Source organism: Quercus lobata, chromosome 1, assembly GCF_001633185.2.
Source record: "Quercus lobata isolate SW786 chromosome 1, ValleyOak3.0 Primary Assembly, whole genome shotgun sequence".
In the NCBI taxonomy this organism is placed as follows: domain Eukaryota; kingdom Viridiplantae; phylum Streptophyta; class Magnoliopsida; order Fagales; family Fagaceae; genus Quercus; species Quercus lobata.
The window spans coordinates 1,162,424-1,173,700 of NC_044904.1; the positions used below are offsets into that span (position 1 = coordinate 1,162,424).

Here is an 11,277-nt window from a genome sequence, read left to right on the forward strand (position 1 = left end):
ACTTGGCTTCCTGGATTTCCCATAAGAAGATTGGTCATTGCTTTAGAGTAGCTAATGCCTAATAAGTGTGCGAATGCTCTGGCCAAAATAGGAACAAGCCAACCTGTGGACTTTGTTTTTTTTTATTTTATTTTTTTTTTATGCTTTTTTTTTTTATGCCCCTCCCATTGGGGTTGATGTTTTTAATTCAGACTTACTTGATTTGTAATCTAACAGGCTGTCTTGGAACTTTTGCCGATTCTTCGCTTTGAATGAATAGGGGTGTTTTTTAAATTTTTTTTAAAAAATTTAATTGCTTCAATGATCAATATTCTGTCCTAAAAAAGAAGTTTGCTTCAATAGTTTATATTCTAAATTTAGGTCCCCAATTGTTGAAGCCCAATTCCATGTTAAGAGATGAACTGTGTATGGCGCTTGATATCTAGCCCACTACACAGAAAGCGATCCTGAACTTGGCCCGTCTTTGCCCCAACCGACATTACTACACATTCTCAACTGAAAAATAATAATCGAGTCTACTGCCTCAGTCTCACAGCAAGTGGTCTGGGTACCATCTTCAAGCCTCTTGCACCTCTCTTTTTTCACCTAAGTTTTTCTTTTCTTTTAATCATAAAATCTATAAATTAAAAAAAAATGATATTACAAATTTTATTACATTATTGAATCTTACAAAATAATACTATGTCACTAATCATACACACACAAAATCAAACATTCATTTATTATCTTGTTTAAATGTCATCAATACATTCTTACCACATTAATTTATAAGTTTTTTAATAATAAAACTTGTAGTACATTACTACATTTAGCATTTTATTTAAACAAATGTGTGAGATTTGAACCTGTGAAACAAAAATGTGAATTTTTTTTTTTTTTTTTGGTAGAAATTGATAATTTTGATAAATAGATATGATCATGAATCATTAGAAGTGGACCAAAAAAAAAGTGTTTTTTCCATACACTGTAGATGTATTCAGTAGGCGTGGGTCCGTGGTTTTGGTCGGGCCTTGATCAAGGCTGTGATAAAGACTCCATTAGTATTGAGGCCCAAATTTAAACCCAATGCAGGTCTTGATAAAATAAATCAAGACTGGGCTTTAAGGGCCTTATTGATTGTCCTTATTCTGGTTTTTTTTTTTTTTTTTTTTTTTCTTATCAAATTCCTTGCTTATGCTTAATCTTCATGCATGTCCCAAAAGAGGCATCAGACTTTTATTACAAACTTGTAGTTGTTTTCACTCTGTTTCTGTTGGCTGTCTTTCTGTGTTGTGTTGTATTATATATAACCAATGTTATTCAAAACTCATCCCTCCAAATTCTACTCTCTTTCTCACACCCAAAAATCCTCCATCCCACCAATACAAGCCTTTACAACCCTCTTAAAGTCATGTTCTTCCAGCCCATACCAGCTCAAACAAATCCATGCCCTCCTCCTCACTACAGGTCTATCAATCAAGAACAGACTCATCACCCATCTGCTCACAAACCTTACACTTTTGGGTCATATGTCATACGCTCGCCAACTGTTCGACGAAATGCACAAGCCACGAACTTTCTTATGGAACACTCTCATTAAAGGGTATGTGAAAAATGAGCTTCCCATTGAAGCTGCTTCGGTTTATAGGCAAATGCACCTTATTGGTGTTCGTCCAGACTCCTTTACGTATCCATTTGTGGTCAAGGCATGTGCCCAATTGCCTGAATTATGGACCGGTGGGGCAGTCCATGTCCATGTGATGAAATATGGATTGGAGTTTGTTTCTATGGTGAGGACTGAGTTGATGATAATGTACGTGAAATTTGGGGAGATGGGTTTGGCTGAATTTTTGTTTGGGAGTATGGTAGAGAGGGATGTAGTAGCGTGGAATGCGTTGATTGCAGTGTGCGTGCAAAATGGACTTGCCAGTAAGGCTCTTGGGTTGTTTCACCAAATGAGTTTGGCTGGAATTAAGCCTGATGCAGTGACAATTGTGAGTGCTCTTTCAGCGTGTGGCCAATTAGGTTGTTTGGAGATTGGGGAGGAAACATACGGAGTGGCAAGAAAAGAGGGGATTGATTGTAATATCATTGTTGAAAATGCACGGCTTGATATGTATGTTAAATGTGGTAACACTGACATGGCAAGGACCTTGTTTAATAAAATGCCTCAAAGGAATGTTATTTCATGGAGTACAATGATTTTAGGGTATGCGATCAATGGGGAAACTGAAAAGGCATTGGCTCTGTTCTCAAGGATGAAGAATGAGGGAGTGCAACCAAACTATGTTACTTATTTAGGGGTGCTATCAGCATGTAGCCATGCAGGGCTAGTAAATGAAGGCTGGGCATATTTCAACCATATGGCTCAATCAGGTCATAAGAATATTCAACCTAGAAAAGAACACTATGCTTGTATGGTTGATCTTCTTGGCCGGTCAGGACATCTTGAGGAGGCTTATAACTTCATTAAAAGTATGCCCATAGAGCCGGATGCAGGCGTTTGGGGGGCTTTGTTGGGCGCTTGTGCAATTCATCATGATGTCAAATTGGGGCAGCATGTAGCAGACTTGCTCATTGAAGTAGCTCCTGATATTGCTTCATATCATGTTATAATGTCTAACATCTATGCAGCAGTTGGGAGATGGGATTTTGTTGATAAGGTGAGACTAAAAATGAGAAAGAAAGGCGTTAAAAAAGTAGCTGGTTATAGCTCAGTTGAATTCAATAGTGAATTTCATTTTTTCTATGGGGGAGACAGATCACACCCACAGTCAGCCTATATATATGAGAAGTTGGAGGTTTTACTTAAACAGATAAAATGTATAGGCTACATTCCCAAAACCAGTTCTGTGTTCCATGATGTGGAAACAGAGGAAAAGGAAGTCACGATTAGCACTCACAGTGAAAAACTTGCTATTGCATTTGGTCTTATCAATGTAAGACCTGAATATCCCATTAGGGTGATGAAGAATTTGAGGACTTGTGATGACTGCCATAATTTCTCTAAATTTGTCTCCAAAATTACAATGAGGGAGATTATCATGAGAGATAAGATCCGTTTTCATCATTTTAGGAATGGCGTTTGTTCATGCAAAGACTTTTGGTGATATCAAGAAATTATAATCACTCTGATCCTCGTTAAAGACCAAAAGATATAGTTTGAGTTCGCAAAAGTGGTTGGAGAGGAACACAGATCAGCACATCATCAATATTTGATATGGCTCAAGGCTAGCTCGGGAACTGGAGTCCCATCTGAGATGATGAGCAGCATTGAGGTAAGCTGGACAAACGATCCAATCCAATCAGAGATACTCTTCTTTTGATATTGCAAGACCCAAGCCCAAAATGAATCCTTCATCAAGTGTTGAAATGATTAAAAGTGGGAACCGGTGTCAACATAAAGAGCATATATCTAATGGATCATAATCAGGTAGAATATGCTATTGTACACTATATATATTATTTCCTGAAAAGAAGGGGCATGCTTTGGAGCTGAACATTTGGGTAGCTAATTCATGAATTCAATGTCTTAAACAGTTTCCAAATTTTACTATTTTAATTTTCTGTTTTATGGGATGTACAGAAATTTGTTTTGTAGCTGTGATGCATCATTACTTCCCAGGATCAAAAGTTTCTCGTGAGTACAAACAACCTACTGCTGTTATATTGGATTTGATCTGCTCCAAAGAAACAGAGAAACCTATGTTTTTTACTGTATCCCAATTGGGAAAATATTCTTGGATTGGACAGGTTATTTATTTTGAGATTAAAGTGAAATAAACAATTAGGTTCCATGCAGTTATGCAGCTACTGTTTCTTCTTCCTGTTCCTTATTTGCTTACTATATCTGGTCTTTGTTGACCCCAGAGAAGGGGCTGGGGATATTTTCTGTTAGTGCAATCAAATTAGTATGCTCTTTGATAATTTGTACAAGCTGATTTTGAGATTTTAGATTTCTAGTTTTTGAGGCTTCTTTTAGATCATTGAAGAACATGAGTCAAATGAATGTTTAATTTTTACTTGGGAGATGAAGGCACCAAGTATGGAATTCTACTTGGGCTGTTAAGAAGCAACGTATTTATATAATGAACGTAGTTGAAATGAGAATGTTACAATGACTTTTTCTTTCATAAAAATAAAAAATAAAAAAAATTGTTACGATGGATAAGTGGAAAGATACGAAAAGATAAGATTATGAGAAAGACTCCTATTGATATAAAGATGAAAAAGAGTTGTTTGAAATGATTTGGTCATGTTTTGAGAACGATTAATGTATTAGTGAAAAATAGTGAGTTCATTTAAATTGAGAGAATGAAAAAAGATAGAAGAAGACAAAATATATCATTAATAGAAATAGTAGAAAAATTACATGTCAATTAAGGAAATAACAAAGAGTATGACTTTGGATAGAATATGTAACCAACTTTGACTAATTTATTGAGGATTCATAGCTAACCCAAAAATTTGGGAATAAAGCTTGATTATTGTTGTGATTATAGCTTTTATTTGCTAAGCATGTTTAGTTTCTTTTCTTCTTCTTTTTCCCCAGTATAGCATCACATGACCCATATCTCCGCAGGTTCCATCATAGGGTATTTCAACATGGAAATACTTATTCATGTTTGGAGAATTGAAATATGAGTACCCACTAGTCATCTGCCTGTATGATGTTGTACAAAGGCTTTATGAATTGAAACTACGAGTTCATAATGGTATATCCATATAGTATGGACAAACTTTAAAATGTTTGGACTATCTAAGCTTTTTGGTACAATATGTTCCAAGTCAGAGCAGTTCTCCTTTGTTTGTGGGTTATCTAGTATGGACTGCTGTTTACTCACTCAACATTCATACCTAGACGGAAAGCAGAATAGGAGTCTCGAAGACACATCTCCTAGAGTACTATTGCCCCTTGTCTGAGCTATTTTGGCATACTAGTTTAGTAGTCTCCTCTAAGGTTTCCTAGCATGATGGTTGTGAAGGCATTTGTAATCTGGAAAGGGCTGCTTTTATGTTTAACTGTAAGAAACTAAGAATACTTCACTGTGAGTCTGGAATCTGGATTTGAAAATTTTACAAGAACCATATGAATCTTGATCCCAGTCCATCCACTTTTTATCAGTTAAGTAATTAATTTCCAATGGCTTTTCATACTTTCATATACTCGGAGGCGAAATGTTTCACACAATTTCTACATTTTTATACTAGATTTCTATATTTTACACATTATGTAAAGAGCATGGACCTAATGTGAAACTACGTGGACACTGTTGGATGTGGAAAAAAAATCCATTCTTATTTGATCAGATATATATACACATCTTGATTTTTGAGTGATGATGTAATATGTTTTTGTGTTAGAATCAATTTCTCTTTATCATTTTTTTTATAAAATAAAAACTTATGCACTGTCCTTAACCTCTCTCTCTCTCTCTCTTTTCTTTTTTCTTTTTTTGTTGGGCATTTATGCAGCCTCTGCTTCTTGGATTGGACAATGCATAATAAATTAGGGTTTGTTGAATTAACTGAAATCTATGAGATCAGCTTTTTCCTCTAGATCTGGCATCATGTAGCTTTCTACTCTTGTTGACCTATTGCAAATATTTTTGTTACCAACAGAGATGCCATGTTCCATTTTCTTTGGTTGAAAATAGACTTTTTCTTTCTTTTTCTTTTTTTTTTTTCCTTTTTTTTTTTGTTTTGAGAAGGGGTTGAAAATAGACTTTTTCGTTATATAGATATAGTTTGAACATGTTTATTAAAAAAAAAAGAAAAAAGAGTTTGAACATGGACTTGGATCTTGACAGGTTTGACTACGGTTAAGGCACAGATCTTGATCGAAGTCTCTCAGAATTACTTTGTCACAACTCACAAGCCACAAAGAACCACCAAAAATTACCTTTTGACTTTAGGATTGATTACACACGCAATCAGGCTAGTTTTATTTATTTAAACTAGTTTAGCATGTATACATTGGCAGAGGGGCTGATCTAGTGGTGTGCCTATTCCCCTTAGGTCATTAACAAAATATTGGATCAGCATATATGTACATTGCCAGTTGATATATAAAGCTTTAGCAGTGTCAATCTAAATGTATATATATATTCGAGTCAAGATCATATTATACATACCTTAATATAGTTCTTTGTTAACTTAAAACAAAAAAAAAAACAAAGTTCTTTGTTAATTTTTTACAATAACTTTTTATCAGATCAATTTTTGAAAATTTCATCGTTAAATTAAATGTTTTCATTATTCTTAACACATACTAAAATTCTATGTTAATCAGATATCACTTACAATCCAATTTATAACTCATGCTTTTGTGTATAATTTAAAAAAAAATGAAAAAAATAATTATTAACCTCTTTTTATTGTAATATTTTACAAGCATTAATATATAGGTAGACAATATGTATAATCTAATAGCGGATTTACCAAAAGACAAAATATATATAATAATAAAATATTAAATAGTGTAACAATAACAAACGTTCTACCAGAAGTGACTTGAAACCTAATCTTGGGTATAATGTCTGTTGACCATGGAAAATGTTACCCATTTACTAATTAACACTTTTAGTAATACCAAACACCAAAGAATACAAAATATTTTCCCAAAAAAAATATATATATATATATATATTTTTTTTTTATGTTAACACAAACAAAGCCTTAAAATGCAAAGATGCTCCATATGGTGTGTTCTAAGTGTTACATCAGGTTATTACTAGATCAATATGGTTATATGAGCGATCGCAAGAAAACTCTAGTCTCCTACTTTAATTAGCACAATATGCACCCTAAAAAGGGAAAAAAGTATTTGTTACACAAAGAAATAAATAGGTTTGCTTTGAACTTTTAATTGAGAGAAAGAGAGAGAGCTAAAAAAATATAAAAGACTAAAAAAATTTGTCTTAGTTAAGAGACATCATCAGATTATTTATTGATTACTATTTTTTTTTTCTTAGAGGAAAACTTAGTAGGTATGAATAAATAGGGTAGATTATAATATCTCTCTTCCTCTTTGGAATGATAGGTTAATGCAATCAGTGCTAACTTTTGTTAATAAAATATTATACATGTTTAAAGGGAATGAAATATATTCTTTGGTTTATGTAATGATGTTTTCTTATAAAGAATTCTACCATGAATATGAATTATTAGGGCAAACTGTATGCCCTGTTTTTTTTTAGGAGGTGGTGCATACTTTTCTTTCTTAAGAAATAGCTGTTCCCATATCACAAAGCCCCCAAATAAATGAATAACCCCCACCTCCAAAATTCTACAATGAATGAATAAATGGAGAAACTGATTAAAGGTCATTATCAACATCAGTATAATTTATCTCATACTACTATATTAGAACAATAGATGGTTTAAATAGTGCAAGAAATATTATGCGATATATATACTACTACACATAATAACAGATCAATATATCCCTATTTTTCTCTTCTGGAGCTGTTGTATTTACTATCTGATCAGAACTCAGAAGGACTTTTCTGACATTAACAAACATGTATATTTAAAACAAATAAACCAACAAACTCTACATGGTTTTGGTCAGTCAATTGAATCTATTTCTCTCGATCGAATTATATATATAAATCAATTCCCAAGAGCCTGTTTTGTTTGATAGCACATTGGTCAATACTACCTGTTTCCTTTTGACCTTGATAGCATCCCTAAACCCACATGCATAATATATATATATATATATATATATATCTTTCTTTACCAAACTTTGGTTTCGAGTCTAATTCTCACTAATACCATGAAAACATTATCCCCCCTAAAAATTAAGAGATTTGCCAAAGAGTTGATTTGGAATATTTTTGGACCAAGTCCCTTTGAAACCAATTACGTACTATAGTCTATAATTCCACCGTCAGATAGATCGACCATCACCAAGCTGTATGAATGCGACTTTCATTGATTAACATTAATATGATATCTTTACAACCAACCTGTAAATTATTGTGGGACCTTAAATCCTTAATTGATTGGATCGAGCTTCGGTAGAAGTCATGAAACTGTGATAATAAAGTGACGTTAGAGATACACTCATACACCATATATTTTTCACAATTTTTTTTTTATACATATAACTATTGATATGGTCAATCATGATTGGAGTAATATTATTTTCACTTTAGTTTACTATTGAAAGATAGTAATATTTTATGCCAATTTTAGCAAGTCATGTTAATAATTGTGAAAAATATTGTGTTCCTTATAGGCGAAATAATGAAAAAAAAAAAAAGGGAAATATAATTTTTTTATTTAAAGACAAATAATAATAAAAGAAAAGAAAATGCTAGCTGCAAAGCACCAAAAGTAGGAGGTGGGTGGAAGCAATAAACAAAAGATTAAAGGAAGTGATAAAGAGAGAGAGAGAGATGAGGTAGTTGCAGTCTTATGAGTTATGACACCGTCTTTAACTCTCGCATTTATATGCTCCATAATGGCCACAAGCAAACATTCATGTCATGGGGAGATACTACTCCCTTGGGCAAAATAAAAAGCCTTCGTTTTTTGTTCTCTTAAACAGAATCTTTAGAACTTACCAAAAACTTAATTACTACTACTATATAGGAAGATCTCTCTCTCTCTCTCTCTCTCTCTCTCTCTCCAGCCATTTCTTATGGTTTTCTAGGGTTTCGTTGACAAAACTCATTCCAAGGAAGTTTCTGTAGGTTGTTTTTATATAAGGATCCCACCTTGAGTGTATGAAATTTGTTTTTTCCGAAGGTGGCACTGAAACAAGAAGTAAAATATTTGTTGAACAGTCCCACTTCTAAGTCTGAGTTTGGATAAAACTTAAAAGTAATGCATCTAAGCAACTATTTAAGTTTTACCCCCAAAAAAAATCCAAAGTCCAAACCCATACTAAATATATATTCAAGGAAAAAAAAAAGATTAAATGGCACTGAAATGCAATTTTTTTCCTGAGTAGAAATGTAAATAAATGTAGAACTAGAGTTACTTGTGCTAATTTTATCTTAAAAGTAAGCGAAAGTTTCATATTCAACTTATAAGATATGGGAGAGAATATATCATATCATCAATTGTATGTTCGTTTCGAATTAATTTATTTAGCTTTTTTTTTTGTTAAAAATGGATTAAAATATATTTATACTTTAAAAAAGTGAAAAAAAAAATGAATAATTTAAAATTTGTATATAAACAAAATATATTAAAAGTTAAACAAAAAAATGTGATGGCAAAACAAATCCAACTTAGCATTAAGTAACTCATAAAATAAAATAAATGAAAAAGACAAAGACAAAGTGACAAAACAAATAAAGAATGGCAGGGGCACCATTGTCATTTACAGGGAGAAAGTGGCTGAAGTATCAAAAAATGGGAAGCGCCCGAAATGACTGCTATATATAAAACCCATTAAAAAAATGTTGGGCGTACAATAATGTCCTAAAAATCTTGAGAAACCGCGTTGGCCTTGAGAGTTGTACAGGCAAAGCATCCTCTCTTCTATCTGTGAAGAAAAATTTATGATTTTGCGATTTCCGATCGGTTTGAATACTGTTTATTCTTTGAAAATTGAAAATTTATTGTTAAAAATACTGTAATAAAATATTTTTTTTAAAGGTAAAATACTGTTTATAAATATTATTCATACATTTTTGTGCTTTAACTTATCTATGAACAATATCATAGGACTCATAAAAAAAACACAAAAGCAGCTTAAATGTCAAGTCAAAAATAGAATTTTAGTAAAATAAAAAGTCAAAAATAGAATGGGAGCTTCTAGGAATAATCAATTAAAACAGAGTCCAACAACTAGCCAAATTGCCCAATACTTTAAAACAAAGTTGGCCAGTGTCAAACTCTCTCTCTCTCTCAAGGACCACAGCAACCATGTTTCTCCCATATTATATGCTCTGATTCATCTGATCAAAAAAGGTCAAGAACTTTTGTTTTCTTTTTTGTTTGTTTGTGTTTTTACTAAAAATAATAACATAAACACCAATTTTTCCTTTTTCTTTTTTCATAATATGTTAGAGTGAGAAGTTAAATTTAAAATAAACTTATTTTTACATCAATTTCTCACCTACATCATTTTTATTATACACTAATAATCGGCTATATTATGTAACAAGATTAAATGTTTCATGGATATGTCAAATTAGTCAGACAGCCGGAACTCCCTAATAAAGTTGATAATAAATCAATTTTCAATCATCAGCACTCTTACCTACACCTAAAAAGGCTTAATTTTTGTTTTGAAAGACTAAAAAGAGTCTAATTTAATACTCTCTTGGATAATAATGCCTCAATTTTACCATGTTCCACTTTTTGTCTTCCTTTTTGGGTGCTAATTCCAATGCATAACACAGACAACCAGAAAGAAAGGACCAGATATTTGGGTACACTCCTCTCAGTTCTAATAAATGGGAAATGGCATGCAAATACTAGTTACTTCTGATACCCAATTTCATTGGGCATGCACTCTCTTAGTGAAGGGAATACATGTAGGAGTTTGCCTAGCCTAGCCTAGCATTGCGTGAAGTTTATCAAGTCAGTAGCAAGAATTTCATTGTCACCATGTAAGGGAAGAAACTTTAACTCGATAAAATGCCCCACCATATATAATCACCTAATTAAACATGCCCATACGTGTTTAAAGATTTAATCTTAATTTCTATAGCATGTTTGTGATGCTAGCATCTTTTAACTAATATGGTAAAAATAAATTTTTTTTAAAAAACAATTAAATTCAATCATGTATTCAATAATCAAATACAACCATATATGCATATTCTTCTCAACAAAAAAAAAAATACAACCATGCATACAGTTGAATTTAATTGAAAAAACTTTAAATAATTGACCAAAAGACATTCCATAGTGATAATCAAATACTTTACCAAGTTTAGTGAGGTTCTCGGATAATATTCAGGCAAAACAAACTAGAAAAGTAGAAAAATAATAAACAGTAACTACACCAATTAAATTCAAGCAAGTTTTAACAGAAGGTACAGAAAAAAAGAAGACTGCAAAAGAAGCAAGAGCATTAACACTAGCCTATTCATTGTCCAGCTTTTTTCCCCTTTCTCAACAGTTCTTTCTCACCATTGCTTCACTGCCCATAACGTCATTAAACTCACACTGAAAAGGCTAAAGCTATGCTCTCGTTCTAATACAAATAATAATTGAAAAAGGAACAAAAAGCTGATAACAGAAAGATCTTACAAACATTTCCCCACTTTAAATTTGGCTGTAGCATTAAAAGCAAAAGCAAAACCCACCAGTGGTTTTTCATTTTTTTCA

At 32.5% G+C, this 11,277-nt stretch overlaps 1 protein-coding gene across 2 annotated transcripts; it reads left to right on the forward strand.

The window, feature by feature from the left end:
* The first annotated feature begins 1,182 nt into the window (after window positions 1-1,182).
* Window positions 1,183-3,788, forward strand: LOC115972198 (pentatricopeptide repeat-containing protein At2g01510, mitochondrial). Of its 2 annotated transcripts, none has more exons than XM_031092438.1 (2): window positions 1,183-3,412; window positions 3,566-3,788. In XM_031092438.1, exon 1 carries the CDS (start codon window positions 1,293-1,295, stop codon window positions 3,087-3,089), a length of 1,797 nt encoding a protein of 598 aa, XP_030948298.1. In that variant the 5' UTR covers window positions 1,183-1,292; the 3' UTR covers window positions 3,090-3,412; window positions 3,566-3,788. The 2 variants fall into 2 exon arrangements, with proteins under 2 accessions (XP_030948298.1, XP_030948369.1); XM_031092509.1 differs by having other exon boundaries at window positions 1,183-3,257.
* The last annotated feature ends 7,489 nt before the right edge of the window (window positions 3,789-11,277 follow it).

Excerpts from the sequence above, each read along its gene's own strand:
- LOC115972198 (XM_031092438.1), top strand. The coding sequence starts at position 1,293 with ATGTTATTCAAAACTCATCCCTCCAAATTCTACTCTCTTTCTCACACC.